This window comes from Falco punctatus, assembly GCF_963210335.1.
Source record: "Falco punctatus genome assembly, chromosome: 4".
Classification (NCBI taxonomy): Eukaryota; Metazoa; Chordata; class Aves; order Falconiformes; family Falconidae; genus Falco; species Falco punctatus.
The window spans coordinates 105,523,504-105,548,514 of NC_137583.1; the positions used below are offsets into that span (position 1 = coordinate 105,523,504).

Consider the following 25,011-nt stretch of genomic DNA (forward strand, 5'->3'; position numbering starts at 1 on the left):
ATTTTAAATTTGTACTGCTCTCTAGTGGGGAATGCTTTCAATGCAAAAGATTGATGTATATTAATTTACAGCATGTATATTAACGGGGATTCCTGAAAAGTTACTGTCATCTAGACCAATTCAGTTAAACTAGTGCTTTTGTGTTTGTATTTTAATCCTTGTAACTTTGATTAAAGATTGAATTTCTTAATTTAAAAATATTTTAGACAGTTGAATATAGCTCTCTTTAGAGTGAACAATATCTCCAGCAAATTACAGAAGGCTGAGAGGTTGATGGATTGCTGCTGCTTGCTCAGGAGAAACCTCCTCCTTCTATTAGAAGAGATATGGTACAGACCTTCCGTAGTCAAACCTCAGGTTTTCTCCTAAGCTTCCACCGTCTCATAAGGGGTTGTTGTGATTTGTCAATAGAAGTTCCTATGAGCACAATTGGTATAATAGGTTTGACTGACTTTTATGCTGCTTTTTTTATCCTCTTTAATTGTGCTTTGGAATTAGGTGTTTAGCCTGCTTTCTCACCTCTTGCTTTAGACAACTAATATCCTAGGTAAGGGTTGACTGTACACAAAAGCAGAAATAATAATGCTGACTGAACTGGTTGAGTGAGGTTTTAAGCTATAGCAAGTGCAGAGCTCCTCTCAGAACTGGGTCTGTACTTTCTTAAATGAAATAGGGTTTAGATAGCATAGAAGAACACAATACTAATTAGAAAGCATACAAATCTGAAAACTAAGGTTGAAACTGTTTGGAATACTGATAGGTATAGATTTGCAGCTTTAGGAAAAACTTGTCTTTATGGTTTGATTGGAAGGCAGTAAATGACAGCAGGGCTGTCAAAACGTTTAGCTGGTGAAATTTACAATACTTGAAGCTCTCGAGAACAATTTGCAGTATTTTGGTGTAATCAGACACAAATCTGAAGACTTGTTTAGACTTATTTTTAGGTACTGAACCTTGTCTGGATCTGGGATTAAAGGCATCTGTAGCACATTTTCTTGTGTTGCTGCAATCATCTTTCTTGTCTCTAGGTTGACTGATTTGTCAGTTAAAGACCAAATAGTATCATATTGAAGGCTGCAGTAATTTTGTCACTCAAAGTACAGATTAGATTCTTTGGCTAGACCTTCATTTATTCACAAAGTCTGGGAGAACAAGCAGTTCAAAGATTTATATGTTTTATAAAGGTCTCATCAAGATGCTAAGTTGGTGTAACATTTTTGCACTCCTTGAATAGTAAATTAGGTTTGCTGTGCTCAGAGCACTTGTTCACCTGTGCCGTTTCTGTTCACCTTTAATCACATAAACTCCTATTTACATTGGTTTCAGCTGAAGTTCTACAGGTGGGATTGCCTTCTCATTTCTGTAATTGTTACAGTTTCGTATTAGCCGAATTGAAGTTAACTATCCTTGAATTACAATCCTGGGAGGTTAAGATAAGAACTAATGGAATATGTTTATTATTTGTCTTTGAACTATTTTGAACCAGAGATGTTGTGAAATTATTAGACTTGGGCTTGAAAGCATTCACAGGAGTGGAAAGAGTATGACTAGGGGTTGCTAAATATGTAATTAATAAACTTGAGTGAAGTCTATGCATTTAAGCTTAGCTGACTAAAATGTAGGGGCTTATATTTTTCTTCTGTTGATTGCGACACCAATATATATAAATATGGGAAACAGAGACTAACTTCCCCTCCCCCCCCCCCCCTTGATTTTGATTTTTTCAGCTTCAAAAATGCATCTTGCATTTCTAAGTGCTAAAACAGCTACAAATTTGTAGCGATTAGTCAAGTGGAGCATTTGAATGTAGGAGTGCGTGTAATGGAATGGTAACAATAGGTTGCTCTCCACACAGAGTTTATTGACCTATTTGTTGTATAGTTTATATTAAAAAAAATCAAAATGTGATACATATGGATTTAATCCTAGAAAGGATTATAAAATAGTTCTGCTGTAATAACTACTTGTATTTCTGTAGTGGATTGACCTCGACTGGCTGCTGGATGCCCAACCCAGCTGCTCTCTCACTCCATTTCCACACGAGGGCAGGGAGGGGGAGATAAGGTGGAACAGCTCGTGGGTTGAGGCGAAGACAGGGATAGCACTTACGGGTTACCGTCACGCGCAAGAGAGAATCAGCTTGGGAAAAATTAATTTAATTTAGTGCCAATTAAAATAGAGTAGGATGGTAAGAAGCAAAGACAAAACTCTAAACCACTTTGTCCCTCTGTCCCCCCACTTCTTCCTTGGCTTAATTTCTCTCCTGACTCTTTTACACTATTCCCCCACCCCTGAGCAGTGCAGGACAATACGGGTTGTGGTCAATCCATATTACTTCATCTCTGCTGTACCTTACTCCTCACAGTTCCTCTGTACCAGCAAGGGGCCCTTCCCATGGGATACAGTCCTTCACAAACTGCTCCAGTGAGGGTCCTTCCCATGGGCTGCAATTATTGAAAGGCTGCTCCAGCATGGGTCCTTTCCATGGGGTCACAGGTCTTGCCAGAAAACCTGCTCCAGTGTAGGCTCCTCTCGACCTGCATGGGCTCCTCCATGATCTGCGGGTGGGTACCTGGTCCACCATGGAGCTCCATGGGCTGCAGGGGGACAGCCTGCCTCACCGTGGTCTTCACCAGGGGCTGCAGGGGAGTCTGCCCTCCAGTGCCTGCAGCACCACCTCCTCCTCCTTTTCCACTGTCCACAGGACTGTTTCTCTGAGTTGTTTCAGCTGCTGGACAGTGGCTTAATATAGGTTATCTGTCTCAAACAGGTTATCACAGGGGTGCCACATCTATGGCTGATGGGCTCAGCTTTGGGCACTGGTGGGTCAGTTTTGGAGCTGCCTGCAACCAGCTGTCCTCAGCATGGGACAGCCCCTGGCTTTGTCCCGGAGGGGCCGCCCTCCAGCACTTAGGCACCTGCACCAATACAGTGTCCCAGTGAAGGTAACACTTAAGATGTCATAACCTTCATCTAGACTTTGCAGAGATTTCTAACTTGACATTTGTAAGGTTCATTTTCATAAGATAATTCTTAAAAAGTTAAACTAATCAAGGGTTAAAATAGAAATAATTTAAAAAAATATTTTTTAAAAAAAATCCCTGTGACAGGTTGGCTCCAGTGATGGATTTGGTAGTGCCCCTGAACATCTGAACATTCATTGAGTGGCTGTGAAGTTACTCATATTAAATAGCAGAGCTAAAAAACATGAACAAAAAGCAAAATACATGAGCAGAAATGTAGTGTTAAGATAGGAGAATGCAAAGAATGATTTTCTGCCTTTTACTTTTTTGCAATTTTAGATATCTTGTGTGTATTTTTTTGTATTACTCATCAATTTTCCCTCTTACAGTTTTTCACCCTACAGAAAATATGAAGAAGCCCTGGAGCCCTGATTTACCAGTTGACAACCACTCATACAGTTCAGATTTCACATCCGTCCCGGACAGGGAGGGTGAGAAAGAATTAGGACCTGATGGCACTGAAGAAAAGAAGGAGAGAGAAAAGAAACACACCAATTTCACTTTGTGTAATGTTTGTAACATTCAACTGAACTCTGCTGCTCAGGCACAAATCCACTACAATGGCAAATCCCATCAGAAGCGGTTAAAACAGCTCAGCAATGGAAATCTCAAAACTGATAATGGTAAGCATTAAAATACACACTTTTTGTCATTATTTGTTCTGAGAATTGCAGCAATGGTTAGGAATGTCAATATATGTGAGTCTAAGCATTTTTTTTTTAATGCAGCAAACAATTTCTTTGAAGTTAAGGCAAAGACTCTTGGTGACTTCAGAGTGCTTGGGGTCATCCCTAGCATGAGCATCTGGTAAATAGTTAAAGGTATACCATCTGTGGTGTTACAAGTGTTTTTCATTTTATATTTTGTTTACATGATGATGTTGATTCAGATTCTTTCTCATTCTGTTTGCATTTTGATGTTTTTTAGCATAATAGGTGATATTCCATATTTCACAGTCTATTAGAAAGGCTATGCTTGCTAGGGGTACGTTTGCTTTTAATGAATGTAAAGCAGTTGCAGAATAAATTGAAACAAATACATTACACAGAACAAATACGTTCCCAAACTCGTTTCACTTTAGTTTGCTTATTCAGGTTTCAAACCAATAGCTAGCATAATTCTGTTTAAAGATCATGACTGAAGTCAGACAGAGGTGGAACAAAGGTTATTTTGATTTTAATTTATTTCATTGACAGCTTTGAGAAAAGCATTTTGCAGTAGGTGGCATGTTTCCCTATCATCAGAGTGAATTGTATGCCTCAAAATAAAACATGTTTGTGGCTGTCTGAACAAAAGTAGATCACGTGAGAGAGGCACACGATGGTCCCTAACAAGAGAAAAAAGTTACTGTGTTACAATCTTCTCAATTTCATAACAGGTAGTACTCAACTTTGCCGTACTGTAGGTAGTTGTACTTTATTATTCTATCTGCTTCTATGTACCATGTCACAGAAATTATGGTCTTAATATGATGTACTCCAGACTTTCAGACTTTCTTTCTTCAGGCCATGCACGTTGCTTAATATTTTGTGCCGTGAGTTGCTTCCTGTCCCATCTGCAGAAGGATATGCAGAAGAATAATCCTTAGATAGCATTTAAGAGGTATTTTAATAATCTGCTTTGTCCTAGCTTTAAGAGTGGGAAATAATATGGGTATGTTGCTGAAGTGTGGTGCACATGAGTGCTTTGCTATGTACAAAGTGTAGCTCATTTCCTCAAAGCAAAACAATAAAACAAAGCCCATAACACTGAACAGCACGAATCATTCTGTCTTTAAGCGGCAGGATTATAACATTTGGCACTGTTCATAGTTCAGGCCTAGGAAGAACGCTACTACCACTAGTAGGAGCTGTGAACATGCATGAAGAAAGATTGATTTCCTAATTGATTAAAGATGCAATATGGTTATCCACCAATGCATTCTTTCTAAAACCAAATAAACGCAGTCTAATATTATTTATATCTTCAGTTAAGTTAAAATAGTGTTATCATTGTTATTAGCACACAAAAAAAAATTGCTAATGATACAAAGTGTGTTTCTTCAGTTCATTTTCTTGTTTTACTCCATGGTAGTGAAAGTATTAGTAATTAAGCAATGCTGAAATTAGTGTCAAAGGACTTCAGTCATGCTTCAACATTTGTATTCTAGAGAGGGTCAGAGTACTAGTATAGTGGTATGTTTCTTATTTCTTCCTTAAAAGTATCCCTGCATCATGTGTAGCTGCATCCATTTTGTAGTCAGAAAATAGCTGATGGACTATCTAGCTCTTTGTTTCAAAGTGCAGTTATTTGTGGGGGTTCCCTGTATGAGATGCCTTTTCTAAGTCAAGTAGAAATTGGAACCTGACAGACCTTCCGCAATAATAGGTTTTGTCACAACTGGCGTATCTGAAGTATGGGCAGTTTTTTGGACAAATGATTGTTTTGTCGATGAGACCCCAGCAAGCTCAAGTGACATATTAGCATGACTAAAAAAAAAATAAATAAATTTATAACTTGACCATTTTGGCTTATCATGTGCACACAGATGATGCTTTCTGAAGGTCACTGATGCAGCTACAGTGCTGTTAAAAATGCACAGCACTGTTTATTCAGTGTATGTCAGTAGGTTGCTTTATTTATGAGAATGGTATTTCTTGTGTAGAAGTCTGATTGTCACACAAAACAGCTGTTGTGCTCAGTGTCCAGGCTAACGGTCTAGTCATTCTTGAGACTAAATTATGCTGTAAATCAAAATCAAGTAAAGGCTCTGCTTTCTGAAATTGTCTTCTAAGGCTTCATCATCAGTAGTTATTCAATATATGTCATGTTGAATCAGTGAAGTGCTTGCACTATGCACAAGAAAACCTCGTTTCCAAATACAGCGATTCATGGAGAGTGCTGGAGGTTGTATATGCCTTTGCAAAGTCGCGTGCTCACTTAGAACTAACGTGGGTGGAAAGGTTGGAAAAAATACTGGAATTGTGGTTCTTGTTTTGTTTTCTCTCTGAATTATTCCTGCAGAGCAGGACAGGTTTGTGTCTTGTATGTCACGAGGGGTAATAGAAATGGATGATTAATTCATATGAAGCAACAGCCCATATCTTCTTACTCCTAAATAATTTGCAATGGAATGCTGAGGTAGGGTTCAGCTGTATTAGCATTTGACTGTGTAATTAAAGTTGTCATGCTATAGTGTCATCTTCAAACTGTGTGAAGTAGCTTTTACCTGCTGGACGTAAATAACAAAACATGTTATTATACTTTAATATCTCTGCATAATTTCATAAGGTAAGTTGCTTAAGCACAAACCCTATTAACCCTGCAAATGTACAATTAATAAATGCTGTGCATTGTGGGGATAAAAGCAGCATTGCTTTGCTGCTGTATTGGTATCTGTACTGAATTTGAACAACTCACCTGATTTATGCTAAAAAGTTTTGCTAGTTGCCTATCTGTCAGCTTGATAGCTTTACTGTATGATACCCACTTGGTTCCTTCCTGGGGCAGAGCAGCCTCAGAGGAGCACACTGTGCAGGGTCACAGAAATGATGTGAACCCGTTGTTTCTTGTGTCATTACTTGGTACAGTGATTTGTGATGACTTAACAGGACATAGCGAGACATCAGCAGTTCTGTTACTGAAGTCTATATGCTTGGAAGTAACACAATTTTTTGTGTTCTTTCCTCCTAATAATTGCCTTTTATGTCACTTAAAAAGACTTCTCACACTGTCCTCATTACACCCTACAATATATTGCTCTTGGGGGTGATTTTTTTGCCTTTCTGCTCTTGTTCATGCAGTAGCAAGGTGACGAGTGAGTCAGTGGAGATTTTGAGTTAAGTTTTGGGATTAAAAGGGGGCGAAATGCATTTCCTGTCTGGTCTGCCAACATGGCACCACTGCTCACAAAACCAGTCTGGATGCTGTAGGAAGAGGTGACCTCTTGTGGGAAATTGTGTATTCTAACCAGCAAGAGTAAGACTCATGTTTCTACTTACAGAATGGAAAAATAACTGTGGATGCAAACTTGTAACACTACCAGTGAGAAAGCTGATATTTCTAAGATTTTATGTAAACCAGCATTTCCCCTGTGCTTCCTTTCATGTAAATTCCTGAATCATCGTGAGTGAATGAGGCATGGTTAGGACAAATCCTAAAACTGCTTTGCTCTGCAATACTTTCTACAATGCATTAGATAACAAGTGGAGAAATAATAAGGCAGATGAGAAATGGCACAAAATTCATAGAACTCCTTTCACTTTAAAAATTGATTTCTGAAACATTATTCATTCGAAACATAGCAGCCAGTAAGGCACTTGGCAGTACTTTTTTTATCTAGCCCTCTGAATTCATAACCCAGACAAAAGACTATCCAGTTTAGCAAGTTTAATTTACTTTCTTTTAAATTAAACCTGCCTCCTTTTTTTTTTCAGTGAAATTTCACCTTAGTAAAATTTTGTGGTGTAATGAGGACAGTGAGTGCATGGAGGAAAGAAAGGGAAAAAATCAGAATTAAATATCCCCCCCTTTTTTTTCTTACCCCTTGCAAATAGCAAATCTCTTAATTCAGCACCAGAAACTACCTAAGAATGAATAACAATTTGATTATTTGCTTGTTGTATTTATGCTGAAATATACACTAAAATATGAGCAAAATTTGTTTCGCACATTTTATCAGCCACTTTTGGTGGTTGAATGTAGTGCCCCATAACAACTGTTGAGATGACATTTCTGTATCAACACAGTAAATTTTTGGATTCTGGTCAGAGCAAATATTTAATCTTTTACTTTTTCTTTTTTGCACCAAAATCCTGACCTTACAGTCCTGCAGGCAGGAAATCTAGAAGATTCATGTAAGCCACTTGCAGAATCTCCTTCCTTGTACTTCCCTGTTGCCAGTTCTGTGCTGCTGCAATGCTTTATGCTTCTGCTGTCATGTTTTTTGATCCTGAAAACTGGCAGCTTTGGGGAAGACAGTCTTACTTTGAGGTGGTAAGCTGCAGCTTTCAGGGAAATGGTGTCACCTGCTATTCCCATTGCATTAGTCCTCCTTTCAGAGAAAGAGAATTGCAAAGGGCATTGAGGAGTAGAGGAAGAAATCTTCAGACAAAGTATATTCTCCTTCAGAGGAGGCATTTTCTGTTAGTTTCCTGGGAAACAAATATTGTCACATCAGCTTGAGATGTGTCTGGAAGTCGTCTCTCTTGCAAACTTTTTTTTTTTTTAAATGTCATGTTCTGATGCGGAGCCTCACGGCCAGTTAATGGTAAATCTAGTATGAGTTATCTTCTCATTTTAAGCCTCTAGTTTGTGGGTCATATATACCAGTATTTCGTAAAGAAGGACAGCAGATTCCTTCTGGGTATTCTGTAATACCTCCCAAATGTCAAATGTCTCTGGACAAGTAGGACTGGCTGAGGGCAGTGTGTTGTCACTGCCACTGCTCCCAGATGTACATCTTTCTTATTCCAAAGCACTTGTCTGTTTTCATCATGTTTCTGTTCTAGTCAGTGAATTATTAACACAGTTTCTGTGTTTTTAAGAGCATTTTTGCAAGCAAGATATGCTTTTAAGGCACTACTTGTGTTTGCAGAATTTATTTTTTTAATTATATTTAGAAGTGTAATATCCACTATATATGACAACATAGTTCAGTACCAAGTTTTATCACAAGGTAACTTCTGTATCGTTGAATGAGTTAAGTTTAAGAAAGAGCCAGCTCACACCAGCAACGTGCACGATGTTCATATTCCCCCTAATAAGCGCAGTAGGATCCATTTGGCTTTGTGAGTATACAAAAAATGACGGATGGGTTGTTATTGTGGAGAAACTCTACATGTGTGCAAATATCCATTGTAGACTTTCTATAGCTAGCTGACTGCTACCTATTAAAAATAAATACAAAGAGATGTTACTAAATTTTAATACTGATCAATCACAGGTAAAACCTAGCATCTAGAAGTTGGGGGAAGGCTGGGGAGAAAGTTTAACGAGTGCACCCAGAATAACTTCAATAATGCCATGCAGTCGCAAAGCTAACATATGTTTTAGTAATTCCCAAAACGTTCTTTTAGATTTGGGGAAGAGAAATTCATAATAGTTAAACAATTTTTCATGTAGTTTATCTGGTAATTGGTCCACTGAATATGATGACAGAATAAAAACTGTTTTCTAGACTTTTTTTTTTTATTAGTTATGATTAATTCCTCAGAAACTGGAGGATGAGTAGAAATTTTTGCAGTTCCTTATGGTTCATTGAGTGCACTTAAGAATGTGTTTATATCCTTGTTGAAGCATGCTTTCGGTCTCAGCTGGCAAATTCCTTTCTTTTCTACCATCTTAGGTGACAACTGAATAAAACCTGCTGTGGCAGTTTATTAAGAATCAAACTGTTTGAGGTATGTGAAGAGTCTGAACCATACCTCTGGGTCTAAACAAGCCTTGAAAAGGTTGAAAAGTTTACAAAGAATTGGGTTTGTTCTTGTTTTCTGCATTGATTAATATAAGACAGTAAAGATTCTCTTTTAATATCCCCAGCTGGATAGAGTGCCCTCCTTTTGGATACCATCTCCAAAGCAAGATGCTTAGCAAGTTGTGTCCACCCAAAAGGCATGGATGTTCGTCCATGAGAAATTCTGCAACAGTGTTAGACAGCTGAAACAAATCCAGAAGTGGGTCTTTGCTGCCTTATAGCAAACCTGGGTAGGGTTTTTCATTGCTGTGTTAGGACAGTGGGAGCTAAGGTACTTAAAAGTTGTCTTCAACAGCACACAAAGGCTGCTGTTATACGCAGGTTCGAGGGTGAAAATCTTCACCCATTGTGTGCCTGCTTGCTACATTTAATTCTTTTCCATACTCACAGATCTTACTCTGCACATTCCAAATGTCATTCTCTCACAGTTCGCTTGTCTTTGTTAGACATTTATGGCCTCATGTCTTCAAGTCTTTTTGTTGCTCTGAGATGTACATCGCTTTTTCTTCTGTGTTGAAAAAGAGCTGCCCTTTCAGTCCTCAAAGCTGTGCTTAAAAAACGCTTGCGAAAAGCGGGAAAGCTAACTGTCAGCTTGCTCTCTGCACCTCTGCTTAATATCAACGTTGCCTCTTTTTAATCACTTTTCTTTACTGTGTCTTCTGTTGGTTGTTTGGTTTATTTCCCTTCCTGTATGGTTCCAAGCTAGCACCTGCCATACACCCTGTTTGAACTGGTTTGTCTCTCTATTTTAAAGTTAATACCGGTTTAGGTAAGTATTGTCTTAATGGTTTATGCTGTAAGAGGAATATCGATAATAAATACTAAATTAGCTTTATAAGGTTTTTACTCTGGGAGCAGTCTGTGTCAGTCTGTGGTGTTCCGAACTGTGCAAAGATGTTGGTCTGCCATTCTTTGCTTCTCCCTGAGTGTGGCAGCAGTCGCATTTGTGAGGATGCTGGCATTTGATCTCTGCTTGCCTGTAAGAGCTAACAAACTGTTGAAACCTGTTTTGCAGGGTCTCCATTTAGTTCTGGTTATATCACTAGGTCCAATATAGATTATGATGACTGTGGCTTCCTTCCAGACCTTCTCAGTATCTTGTCTTCTTTTAATATGATGTGGTCTGTTTTTTTTCTGCACTGGCATCTGGTAGGCAACAAATCTATGAGTCATGACAACACACTAAGTTTATCAACATTTCCCAGTGTTAATTCCCTGAGAGCTAGCTTTTGCCATATTCAGTTATTTTTCTTTTGTCAAATATAGATCTCTTTTCCTCAATGAGGTTGTAAAAGGATAAATTTGTACCTCTCATGTGGCAGTATTTTTTTAATTTTTAGGATATCACAAAATTTAAGAAGAATTTTTGAGCTATATTCAAGTAGAAGAAAAATAAAGCAGATATCATCAAATGTGACACATGTTCCAGTAATCCTGACTTTTTCCTATTTATGGCTTTTTATTTCTCTGATTCAAAATATACTGTCTTCCCGATAGTCATGTCACTGAAATAGTTAGTTAATTTTTTATCCTCTGACATGTTTCGCCAGTAGGGGGATATATATCTCAAGATCAGAATTTTAAGATCAGCTCCAATAAAATTAATTACAAAGTGCTATTGATTTCAAGAGAAGGATGCAAGTGCCTCACTCTGTTGTGGAACTTAATGTTAGCAGACACTTATGCCGGTTCAGTTTACATCATTGAGGAATCACCAATTCTAATCTACAGTTCACACTGCTACTGTGAATCGCCAATTCTAATCTACAGTTCACACTGCTACTGTGGGAGCAAGTTAACCTGTATGATGTCTTTCCTTTGTTGCTCACACTAGCATTTATAGGTTAGCCTGGCTGGAGTCCTCATGCAGACAGCATTGTAGGTGTAGACATAATCAAGATTCCCCCCAAGGTTTTCCGTATGTATGAAATTAGAGAGCTGGAAAAATACGGTAATTATAAGCAAAGCAGCTCACTCACTAAACTAGTTCTTTGTTCTGTACTCAAAATTAAAATTCATCTCTTAGACGCTTTATGTGAGGCTTATATGTCTTTGAATGCAAGACTTACCAGGGGATGTTATATAAATTGTTATAAGGAATATAACATGAGTGTGTGACTTTGTGATTATAAAAGTAATATTGAATGTATCTTTTTACAGGCTTTAGTGGCATAATGACGTATTAGATTAAAACCGAAAACAAGACAGTCTCCCGCTGTGCTGGAACCCACAATGTTGTAAAAGAAAAGTTTAGTGAGGAATAATTTTGTGATCAAACATGTTACGCACTTAAGCAATTTCATTCTTATCCAAGTATAGTGAAAGTAAAACTGAAAATGTCAAAATTACTCACTTTGGTATTTCTGAATCCGGTTGGTTAGCAATTGTGTCAAAGATTATTCAGAAACAGAGTATTACTAATTTTCTTCTGTTGATCCTGTTCCATTTGCAATAGTTCTTGGGAGCACTTAACAACTCACCTGTGCCTTTTTTTCCCAGGAGAACTTAATCCCTACTTTTTGAGTAATTTCATTACATCCCAATAGAAATAGCAATATTGTTGACAAGTGGATGAAAAAATTCCTCCTTCCACTTCCATTCCTGTCCTCAAATTCAATAGAGGTTTAAACCTTGGCAACTTACACTGTGCATAGATATTTTTTCACTGGGGAAGGACAGAATTTGGTCTTTTTCTTGGTCCTCAGTTTTAACCATTCTGATAGTATGCCCAAGTTTTTCCTAGGGTATTGTTTGGGTTTGTGGTTTGGGGTTTGTTTGTTTGCTTGTTTGTTTTTAATTGGATAATCAAACTGGAAAAAAAAAACCCAGTGATTACATGGCTATAGTTCTGACTGCATTTAGATCCATTTTCCTTATTTTTGAGTCATATTACTAGTCATAAAACTTTTGTGTAGTAAAACACAGATGGAAGCATATGCATAGCTGGTCATTCTCAGCAAACCTGCAATTTCAGTGCTGCCTTTTTCTACTTTTGCTGTTTAAAAAATAGTATCTTTAATGTATGTTTTTTCCTAGAAGAGGTAGCGGAACTGTACTGATAAACTGACAGCATTCTTCTTACTGAAGGTAGTTGAGACAAGGACCATAGGCAAATGTAGTCAAGTTCAAATTTAAATACTGCCAGGGATGTCCCTCCACTCAGTAGTGATACCTGGTACTCTGAAGTGTCTTTGCTATGTGATATATTATAAATCAGAAGTCTTTAAAAGAAGCAGCTCACCTTTTTGGAGTAGTCTCTGATCTCACACCCATAAGGCATTATGGTCAAGCCTGTAGGAATTTTTTTCTTGTGGAATTGTGTATGGGGAAAGTTGTCAGTGGCAAGCAGAATAGTACATTTTAAAGGGACCTGTGTGTGAGGAATAGAAAATAGTGATGCCTGGAAAGGGGTAAATGTTACTCCCATCTTCAGAAAAGGCAAGAATCAGAAGCCAGCCAGTCAGTTATCAGTGGCCAGGGAGTTTATGGAACAAGTCTCTATGAAAGCCATTTGCAGGCATATGAAGTAGAGGAAGGTGATTGGGAACAGCCAACACACATTTACATGCAGACTTTGCAAGACCAACCTGATTATGTTCTACGGTGAAATGACTGGCTCTGTGAACATGAGGATTTAGTTTTCTGACTGAAGAAAGGCTTTCATCATGGTCTTCCGTAGGATTGTTGTAGCCAAATTGGTGAGATAGGGGCTGGGTGAAATGGAGTGCGAAGCAGAAGCTGCCCAAACTATCTGGTTCAAAGCGCAATGATCAACTTCGCACAGTCTAAGAGCCAGGCGATTGGTTACGCACCCCTCAGGGACTGAGTGAGGCCAGTGCTTTTTAACACTTTCGTTAGTGACCCTGGTCACAGGATGGAGTGCACTCTTACCAAATCTGCAGATGACACTAAACATGGCGAAATCATTAGTATGATGGAGTGCGGAGCTGCCATTCACAGGATCCTCAACAAGCTGCAGGATTGCCCCAGCAGTAACCTCATGAACTTCAGCAGATACAAAAATGTGAAGTTCTACACCTGGAACATACACAGGTACAGGCTGGACACTGACTGGCTAGAGAGCAGCTTTTTGAAAAAGGGCTTGGGCGTCCTTGTCTGCAGCAAATTGAATGTGATTCATGAGCTTTTGTAGAGGTGAAGGCTTAACTGCACACTTGGCTGCATTTACACGAGGGTAAGTGGTAGATTGAGGGACATGATTTCTATCCGCTCTGAGCTTTTGAGATCATATGTGGAGTACTGTGCCCAGTTTTGGGCCCCCAATACAACACTGACATCAACAAAAGAGAGTGAGTCTGGAGGAGCATCACTAAGATGGTCACATTGCTGGAGTGCATGACTTGTGGTAAGTTGACAAAGCTGTTTTTGTTTATTTTGAAGAAGAGAAGGGCTAATGGAGAACGCTTTTGCAGTCTTCAACTTCCTGGAGGAGTTTTAGAGAGAAGATGAATGTGTACGGTGAAAGGGCAAGAGGTGAGAGTCACAAGTTGCCGCAAGTGAAATTCTGATTACGTATGTAGAAAAACAGCATTCAGACTTTACTGTAAAATGGGTAAGCACTGGAATAAGTTGTCTAGAGGGGCTATGAAAATTATTATCTGGAGGTTTTTAAGAACCCTGCCTGATCTAACCTTGAAGTTAATTCTGCTTTGAGTAGGAAGTTGGGTAAAGTGAATTCCAGAGATCTGTTTCAAACTGAATTATTCTAAGGTGAATTTCTGTAGAAAATACACTGGGAAGATTTCAATTTTAAAGATTCAGGGTCCTACTTGCTTAATTTACATGAGGCAGGGGTGGGAAATATTCAGCCAAAGGCTTGGGTATTTTTCTTTAAAAAGAAAAAAAACACCAAGAAAATGCCACTCAGTGTCAAGTTGCTGATGTTATTTGAAGAAGCAAAACATATACAGTAAAATCTGTATTCTTTGAAAGCTTTGAGATGTAAAACAGTCAAAGCCTTTTTTAGTATTTTCTTTTTTTCATCAAGTTGCCTGTAGCATATTATCGGAACTGCTATTGGTGCATATTACAGTCTATGTAGCTAAAGATTATTAAAATAAAATTCGTGTCCTCTAAAAGTGAAAATCTAGGAACAAAGCTACTAGTATACATGGATCTTGTTTTCAGACCTTCTGTTGTTAGTGGTGACACAGGGAAGAACAGGTGCTACAAGATGCAGTAAGTAACAACAGATGTTGTGTTGTTTAGTGATGTATTAAGACATCCTTGGTCTTCATGGTAGGTCAATATTAATAACCATTCAAACTTATTTTTCTTAAAATACATTAACTTGTAATGTAACCGTTGAAGATGTCAACAGTAGAGCCTGCCATGTAAGCATTGGAGTGATCAAACAGCTCATTTAAAAAAATATCTAAAAATTGATGTTGAATTTATGGGGTTTTTGGTTTTGTGTGTGGTGTTTTTTTCTCACACATGACATCTCATCGTGAAATGGAATTATGATTAATTAAAAAGTAATTTTTGTATGTTGAGGGAAATACATAGATGTCTTTTTAGAATTGTCATCATAATCTAGTATCAAAAGTGCCACACATCAGTGACTGAGTATTGCCAATGTTTTTAAAACTTGAAATGTTCAAGAAAAAAATATTGCCATAATAACTCACTGTATTTTATTTGATTTTATCACTGACTCTTTTGATGTCAGTGACCCTCATCACAAACAGATGAAATATGCTTGAAAAAACCAAAAACAAGACGCTGGAACTGCCAGGCTTTGAAAAATGTGTATTATTCAGAATTGCAGTGTTGGCATTTAAAGACTTACTGTGAAATAAATTGTTTCAAGAACAATGGCAAGCCTCTCTGGTCTTATGAACACTCCGAATTAAAAGATGGTGGAAACAAACAATGCTATAGCTAAAGAAAGAACAGTTAAATAAGTTTATAGCTGGCATAGAAGACTCAGTACTATTCAACAAGGAAACATTTTAATTTTACCAATGCTGCTTTTTTTGCAAGCTGGAAGAGTTTATTTCAACAGATTGATGCTCTTAATTTTTCTTTGTGAGATTGGATGTACATGTAAATAGTTATAAATTACTTCATGTCTTCTGGTACAGGCTGAAAATCTGGACTGTAGGTTAGTTTAATCTGTTACATATCTGTAAATCTCCTGTGGGAGAAATAATTTGCTGCTTTTGTGATTCCTTTGATACCTCACACAACCCATCCTATAAAATCCATTGACCACGTTAATAGAGTTCAAGAGTGTCAGGTTAAATTTGAATATGTGTGCTTCTGAGTACAGTGCTTATTTATTCATACACACATACATGCGCACACACACAAAAATCATGGCACAGTTTATCATTAATCTGCATAGAAATACTGTAGCTCTTGGGCTACTTTGGAAGAAAATTCCAGTGCTGTGCTTTACAGCGAGCACACTTGTGCACAATCTCCCAGTTGGCTCAGGGTATGGTAGTCAGCAGCTACTTAGTTTTTAATCTTTGAAAATTGTAATGGAAGGTTTTTTTGCTGAAGAGCTGCAGTAATTTCTTTTTGAAAGGAATTTTCCTAACAGTATGTCTTCATTTTGTCAAATCAGAAGTCATACTGATGATGTTTTCAAGTGAACATCAGTAGGAATGAAGCTTCCCAATCCTTAACGGCTCTGGGAAGCTGAGTTGCATTTCTTCTAATTCAGTTTTATTCACTGATGCTGCACATTTTATAGTCCAGAGAACCTGCTGTTACACAGTATGATGTAAGGGTGGTTTTTTCCTTTCTTAAATCTTTATATCTGTCTATTCAGTAAACTCAAGAAAGCCTTTCACACTTTAATATTCTTACTACGTTACGTAACCTGATACTTACCAAGAAAAGGTGTTACTGGTTCTGACAGATCTCTTGGGGTGTGTTAGTTGTTTACTGAAACATCATATCTTTATGCAAGGTTTTTTATTTTTTCAATGGGAATATGAAATGGTATAATTGTTGAGGGCTATTAAGATATCCCTGGTATATTTTGATAAAAACATATATCCCTTCACCTATCCGTTCTTTTGAAATTTCTTTGGAGAATGGTCTTCATAATTCATATTACTTTCTTGTTTTGCCAACTAACTGTGGATATTTTATTAGATGTCATCATAGAAAGCTCGAGTAATCAAGCTTAGCCGATCCCCAAAGTTACCTAGAAGGAGAGTTGTCACCTTGACTTACTGTTTGTGGATACCCAAAGGATTTTGGGTTAATGTGTTCTGACAGAGCTTTCCATGCTCTGCAGTTCACCTGTTGTGGATGTGATGCCGTTAAAATGCGGTGGCAGAGGCAGCACGTGTGAACTCAGAACGGCAGGACTGGCGAGTTTATACTGCAGTTCCTGAAGACAAGTAGGGGGGAAAAATCAACTAATTTCTGCTTCATTCTTTTGATAGTAAAGCATTTCGTAACATTCTTGAGACTAAAGCGGACAAGAATATGTACACAAAGCAGAGCATGGATTTTGAAACGTGCTCACTTTGTACACAAAATAAACAAAGTGAGGCACCCAAGGCTCCTTTTCTCTTGACATTGTGTAAGGTTGAAAACCACCTGCTGTGACTCGGAGAAGCCCTACGGGAAAGGCAGGATATTAACTGAGGGCAGTAATCAGGCCAACAGCAGCTTTTCCACTAGACCATTTTACTGAAAAAATATGTGAGGTTAGACTCATACTGTTTAATCTCATGGAAACCAGAAGGCCTTGGTTTCCATAGGGAAGTGCTCTCTTTGGTAGTAAAACGCCCTTCACAACCCCTTGTGAACGGTGGTGGGAACCCCTGAACAAACTTTTTTTGCAAGGTAAGAGGGGATCAGTGCTGCGGGGTGAGGAGACTGACTAAAGAGGGGATTCAGATGGGGCTGGGTGAGTGCTTTTTCATGATTTGGTGGCAAAATCAGGCATGAAAATTAATTTTTATAGGATGGGATTAACTTGCAGTGTTAAATTCAAATGTAGAAAACAGAATGAGTAAATGAACAACTGAGGGGAAGACTACGCGATAGGGGAGGGAACTGTTTGTCTTGTATGTCAAAGTAATTGAAAACCTGACAGAATATAAAATATTCTTTGCTTCCTGACCATCTTGAAGTCATTAAGGAAATTACCATAAATTTTCATAGAATTTATATTTCACATTCACTTGAAGGCCTGGTGCATATATTTCCTACTCAGATGGTGGGCTCCTTCTGCCAGGTGCCAGCAGGTTAGTGTAAATTATCCAGCAGAAGTTAGAATGTTCTTTCATCGCAAGCTGGCAAAGTGAAAGACACATGCAAAAACTCAGTACTTTCCCCAGCCCTACCACCCCTTCATTTCTTCCTCCTCCTCCAAGGAATACTAAGAAGAGAATTCATAGTCCTTATCTGAAGAAAATGTAATGAAATGCTTGTCTGAGAACTGCTTGATATTGAGCAGGGAAAAGACTTCAAAGTTAAACCATGGCATCTCAACTTTTTCAGTCTACATGATTCTTTGATTTTCTGCTATGTATTTAATCCACAACTTATAAATAATGATTCTGTACTACACAAAACCAACAAATAAAGTTCTTAACTGGAACTGTGTTTCAAGAAAATCCAGTTCTGCATTGTTTTTACTACATATAAATACTAGCAGAGAGATACAATGTAAAAAACCCTTTCTGCCTCACTCAGCTCAAGGATTTTTCCAAATTTAGGTAACATGTTATTTAAACACCAAAGTACTGAGTAATGAATCACGTTTCCTCTGAAGAATCCAGGCTTCCTTGCATATAAAATTGGGTGATCCTTGGAACCTTTCTCATAGGACATATAAAACATACGTTACTCCTTTTACTCTTCTAGAAGAAAACTCATGGAGTAAAAAAAAAAAACACCATAGCATATTTGTCATGTTACAGTTTCATCTGTTTTTCTTCTACAGCTAATTCAATTAGATCATGATACCTGTGGAATTATTTCATACCCTATGGTAATATTATATCTGCTATGTTGGTCAACTTCAGGATGGGGATTTTGTTACTCTTATCACTATGTAAGGCAGAAGGAATGTGAACACTCTAGAGTAATAATACGGATATCACAAAATAATGGTTGCGTCAAAAGCGAAAAAAATTAACATGAAGGTTTGTTGGGGGAGTTTTGGCCTAAATTCAGTTTGAGAGTGTGGAAGGTGTTATCTGGAGAAAAGGCAGGGGAAAAAAAAAAGAAAACAACTGAGGAAAAAAAGTTATTAATTTCATTTTGTGGAAGTTAATTTAATGCTTCATGGGTTTGGCCTTGGCTTTGTCTCTTCTGGAGCAGTGTTATGTGGAGTGCATTTATGCTCGCCCTGTCTCTACCACAGAAATGTCTGTATTTTAGCAATAGTGCTGAGTACACAATATGGTAATATTAAGGCTTTATTCAGGAGAATCTTTTTGTGGCATTAGTAAAAACCAAGCAGGTTCTTGGTGGTTTTCTTACCTTCCAAAAACCGCTAATGGAACTGCTCTTGTATCTTTTGGGGATTTTAACCCACCTCTCTAAAGCATCTTACTGTTTAAAACCCAAATATTAAACAGTTTCCATGGATGAAGAAGTGTATCAAACTTTCCTTTTTGCCTGTATGCAGCGCATGCGGCAAGTGCAAGTACATAACCTCCTTATGTTTTGACTCTGTTCTTCCATAAACAACTACCAATATTGTTAACTTCAGTGTGTACAAAAACAGTATTATGAAGGAATAAAAAATACTTATTACTTGTAGTATGCAGTCATATTTCCTCTTTGCTTTTCTTTATTGGTGATACTTGCCATTCAGACATTATTTTCTAACAAATTAAATTGCAAAGAAATAATTCCCTGAGAAACTCCTTTTCTGCTTCATTCCTGACTCCCCCTATTAATACTAAAAATGTTGTTTTCGTGTTTACAGATTGCTCAGAAGTTTACAAGTTTTTTTGGTTGTTTTTTTTTCCTTCTTTGTGAAGATCAAAATTACAAGTTTTTATTTTTCAACACTTGTTAATGTATCAGACCTAATATTCCCACAGGTGTATTAGATCCTAACACCCTTGGTTTTTTACAATTAGAAAAAAAGCCCTGGTGGATATTTCATGCATTTGGCAATTCATTGGTGTCTGAAGCTGCCGCTGCCAAACTCTGGAAGGATTTATCTTGAGTAAATGCTTGGGGGCTTGTGATTTCTTAAGTGCCTTTGGGAGGTGAGATCAAATATGCAAGCATGTGATTGTGTTTATTTTTTACATGAATCCCACTGGTAGAATCCTTAGGGATTTGCTGTATCAAAGATGTTTATGAGAATACTGCCCTCGCCTGCAGTTTGAAAGGGAGGAATGTAGGACAGGGACAGATGGAGGATAGACAAACTGGTTACTCTGGTCATAGGGAATGGTGAGAGTCTCCTACATCTGGTTACCCTTTCTGATACGCAGCACTCAAGCAAATTAAGTGAATGTGCAAAAATCTGCAGTCACGTTTCCACTTCAAAGGTTTGCTTGTGTATTACATTTCCTGAATGTTCATAATTTCAGAAACAGCAAAGCATGAGCAGGATCTGTCACATGACGGACGGACTCAGTATATGCTGTTGTCTGTACATGGCGTGGGCTTATCTGGAGAGCAAGATCTTCAGGCATGTGACTATTTTATTTGGCTTTTGCTATGAAGCAGATGTTTTCTGTTTGTACACATGAATACATCTGTGTTCTTGCAATCTTCCTGCTTTAAATGGAAGAATTGGGCAAGATGATGGTAGGTAAAATCTGGCAGGTTTGTCATAGCAGTTCCTCAGCATGTCTGGGTTTACATTTCCCATGAGTAATAGGTAGCAAAAATGATGGAGGTGGAAAAAGAGGAGAGGTACAAAATCCAGTTGTATATGAAGTTTCTTTCAATGAGGATGGATTGTTCTAGTAAGAAGAAGCAGCTATTTGCCATCAGTTTGGTAAGAGATCTCAAGCCATACAGAGAACTGTTAGGCTCATTTAGTTAGAACTTAAATGATTCAATGATTCTGTGAACTAGCTGAAGTGTCATTGTAAAAAATTAAGACACCTAACATTTATATTAATTTTGCTGACCAGAATAGCTGCATAATCTATTAGTAATATACATCTGCTGACTTATCAAAGTAAGTATGCATACACGTGCATACACCTACAGAGGGATTTTTAATTAGTAGTTGAGATAATGTAGAAATCTCTGTCCCTTTAAATATGCTGATTGAAAAATGAAGAATTCCTGCCCTCTAAATGTTCAGCTTTCACAGAGGTTACAGTAAATCTCTTAATCTCCCAAACAGTTATTCTCCTCTGGGTTTTTCACAGGCATTTATCCACAGGACATTCATTTCCAACCCGTATTTAAACCCAGGAATAACTGTGCGGGCTTTGAGCTATCTGCTTTCATGCACTCCTAATGGGCTCTACGACAGGAACTCTGGATAAGCTGGAAAATAGATTCAAGCCCAGTCATATTTGGCTTCCATTTCAGCTTAAGCTGAGTCTCTATTTATTCTTGGTGAAGAGAGCATTAAAGAAAGCAATTATTTGGAGGTGAGGGAAGTGCAGGAAGGATCCACAATAAAGGATTTATTCTGGCTTTATGGAGAACACTAGAGTATCAGATTTTCAGGCTTATGATAGGACGTAGTTGAACATATCTGCAGAATGGGGTGTGAGGATTTGAAACATATCCTGGATTTTTGTCAAATGCACTCAGCACTTTTTTCTTGTTCCTTGCAGCAACTGTACACCAGATTCATAGGTGTAAATGGCGGCAACTTCACTTTGTCCTGTAAATACACATTAACTCACAGTAGCATGTTTTCTTACTACTTAGTAGATGCTAGATGCTTTGTAGTTAATATCCTAAATGGTCCATATTTGTGAGTGAAACTTAGTATTAAATTAATACTATGGTGTGAAAAAAAAGAAAACCACCACAGAAACACAGTGTTCTTTTAAGTAGTTACTATGAAGCTGCATCTTGACCTTCTGGCATTTTCTGTTCTGTGCATCAAAGGATTTGTTTCAGTTTCATTAAAAGCAAATTTAGGGAAGGTAAGTGAGAGAGACTGAAAGAAACTGTGCTGAGGAGACTTTTAGTTCGGTATTTTCAGCCTATGTAAAATAACCTGAATTTGAAAAGTATCTTCAGTTGCATCCAGAAAAACGTATGGTGTTACTAATGAACATGAATCCTTTAAACAATAATTTTTTCATCTTTTTCTGTTGTTTTCTTCCCATCCTATTTTCCTCTCTGGCATTATTCTCTTCATTATTCCTCTGTTTCTGTTCTGTGAGCCTTTCTCCAGAGTACAAATCCTTCTGTTTCTGTACGCTGTTTTCTGACTGTTCTTTCCTAATTCAGCTTTGCTTTGCTGGTTTGGTCTTATAAACATACTACTTTATCAAAGACAACTGAATAACCTTCTGTCAATAACAGCAAAATGTATTTCTTCTTTTCTGCTTATATTAAATATACTTTAAATAGTAGCAGTAGAAAGATTTAGAGCAGTGGTCAGTATGTTCCAGTAAATGTGCCTAACTTCAGATTTTACCTTTGAAAATACTCTTACAGGGGAGTGTACAGAGTGATGAGGAATTCCTCAGTAGAAGATAGGTTCTTATATTTCTTTCCCCAATTGCATGTCTTCATCTCCTGCTGAGCTATTAGTAAAAATAAATGGGCTAATTAAACTGTGATGCTTTGTTAAATTCTTGGCAAATTCAGTTAGATCCTATTTCCTGGTTCTGGAAAAGTCTTAACTTGGATCGTTGTTCATAGCATGGGTAAACTTCCCATGGGATAGATGGAAATTGGGAAGGAAATTCAGGCCAAATCTTGTGAGATGCTGCTTACCTCTTTCAGTTTAGACTAAAATGCTTGGGCCAAGGAACAGATTGAAGGGAAACCGTGTACTCACACCAGTGTCTTGGCTTCTCATGGTAGCACAAAAAGAGAATCTGTAAGGAGTTGATGACTTGGACCGGTTTGAGGTTTGACTTCTCAATTTACTGATCATAACCTAAAGAACAGATCATAATATGATCTAATTAATTGTTATCCAGCTGTTTAGTTAGTGATTACCTGAGCAAATTTACCTAAAACCCTCAGATGCTAGGAAGAGGTTAGTGATAACCCTAAAACTTGCTTTTTATTTATGTATTTATTTTTCCTCCATAAAGGATCAAAGCTCTGGCCAACAGTTCTAAATGTGTCTCTGACTCAGTAAATTTATACATTGTGGGTTGTCTAAATCTGCTTTCTTAACAATTTTTAAGCAAACACTTATAAGAGAATGCACAGTGTTTCTGTATCCAGGAAAAATATTACTTAAGATCACCACACTTATTAGATTATTTAAAAAATAAGCTTTTATATTGGCCCATGTGCCACAACATATCCTTGCACTGCAGATTCCTACCTACAATTAAAAAAAAAAAAAATCAAGACAAAATAAAGAGGAAATCTGAAGAAATTATTTTAAAATTTGAGAAAAAGTTTGAAGTGGGAGTTTTCTAAATCTGGAAATCTGTTCTTTAATAGATTAGTCTTCAATGACCTGTTTTCAGAAATAATGAGTTGTTTGATCATGCCATATTCTTGTTTGCTGTAGATCGCAGCACATTGCTGATGAATAATACGCCTGCTTCTTAGCAGTAAAATTTCTTAGCAGTTGACCACAGCAATAAAGAGAAATTGTCTGTGAAAGAAACTGGTTTAAAATACCATTTAACTTGCAACTCATAGAGGTTTATGCTGACTGATGGCACATTTAAGGATCACGATCATGTGGACCAGACCCCAAAGAATCCTTCTCCTCAACTTACTGAATTTATTCTTAAGTTCTTAGGACTGTGGGTGTTACAGCCTTTCCTTTATTATTTTCTTTTTGTGAAATGAATTCAAGGAAGTGAGATATAACCACACTTTTCAGGATTTGAAACTGTCTGAAAAATGGAATTCTGGCTCTCTAATTGAAAAGCTTATAGATTGAAATACAAGTTTATGTTTGTCACTTAGAGATTTAAGTTTTAATATTTGGCATTTGAGCTTAATTAATTTTCCCAACATCTAATAACTGCATTTAAATGAGGCCTGTCTTGATGGTTAATTACTGGGAATTTATGGCTGCCTTGACATTTCTAAAACACTGATGATTACAGTAAAATCACTTACAAACTTATCTAGATTTTAGGCTGTTGCCTATGAACTGTTTATTCATCTCCTTTCATGGGAAAGCACTGTAGCAGTAGGGATTCCAGGTACTCAGTGTGCTGCTGCATTGAACTAGTTTACATCGGCTTTTCATCTGGCAAATTATGTGATAGTCCAGCAGGAATTTTCACCTACTTGTAATAGCAATGGGGAAATTCAGTAGCTAAATAACACTTCTCAGCTAGCCCAAATGCAGGCGTGGAATATGAGACATGGATGTTTCCTGACTTGCCCAAAATCTTGCGATGAGTTTCTGGCAAGCAGAGCTAGAACAAAGGTTTCCTGATTCACGTTCCAGTTTTCATAGCTTGCCTTTCTTCTGACATTTATAGTCCAAATCTGACAGGTAATTCAATTACTAGTCTTCATATTTCCATCAAAAACTGTGGCACATCTCTTTCTTTATGCAGAGCTCCCTCACCAGAATCAAATATATATATAATTTTATTTTTTTTCAAAAGCAATATGGCAAAACTTATTTTGGTTCATGGATTTTTATCCTTTAGTAAGTTCCTTCTGATAATAGCTTCTGATTCTTTGGCCTGTGATATATTTTATGCTTTGCCTTCTTAGCAGACGCTGCTGTCATCAGACTCTGAAAAGAACTATGCTTATATTGATCAATTTCTAGGATTACAAACGGAATATTCAGCTGTGTTTCTTTCCCCAAACCTTGACACAGGAATGGTTTGTGAGAATACCTGCATGTCTGCTAAAACTTATTTTTCGGTGAATTTCAATCTGAGGATTTTCTCACCAATTTGTAAAAAAAACCCAAACAACAAAACCAACCAATCAAACAAAAAGATAAACCCCAAGAAACAACAAACTACAACCAACCAACAAAACAAAAAAAAACCCACAAATCAAACAAACCTCAAACCAAACTTCAGCATATTTTTTTAGCTGGGTAAAATGAATCATTTTAATCCTCTTAGGACATCAGAATAACTTACAGCATAAATGTTCTATTATGCTATGTACGTTGTATTAAGCATAATAACATAAAATAAGCAGCTCCACAATGAACAAGAATGGAAATTTACAGCTACACCATTTCTCATAATGGTTGATTTATAAGACGTAAAGATAGGGTTATGAACTGGAAGTTACACAAGTTTTTAATATCAGCCAAATTCATAAATTATTTTACTGCTCTGAAACATAGTTGAACTCATCAAGCATACAAGCCAAGATATTATGGTCAGATGCTCAGGCTTGTGCCAGCAGGCTGTGGTTCCAGTTGCTTCCATCAGCTGCACAGAGCTTTGCTCTCAGGATCTTCAGATGTTT

At 37.5% G+C, this 25,011-nt stretch overlaps 1 protein-coding gene across 4 annotated transcripts in view; it reads left to right on the plus strand.

Annotated features, from left to right (window-relative positions):
• The window catches only part of ZNF385D (zinc finger protein 385D), a 472,992-nt gene that overhangs the window by 119,960 nt on the left and 328,021 nt on the right, over positions 1-25,011 (plus strand). For all 4 annotated transcript variants that reach the window (XM_080385045.1, XM_080385043.1, XM_080385044.1 and 1 more), the window contains one exon: positions 3,353-3,646. In XM_080385045.1, the coding sequence (XP_080241171.1) occupies positions 3,373-3,646 (274 nt within the window). In that variant the 5' untranslated portion in view covers positions 3,353-3,372. The remainder of the gene's footprint in view (positions 1-3,352; positions 3,647-25,011) is intronic.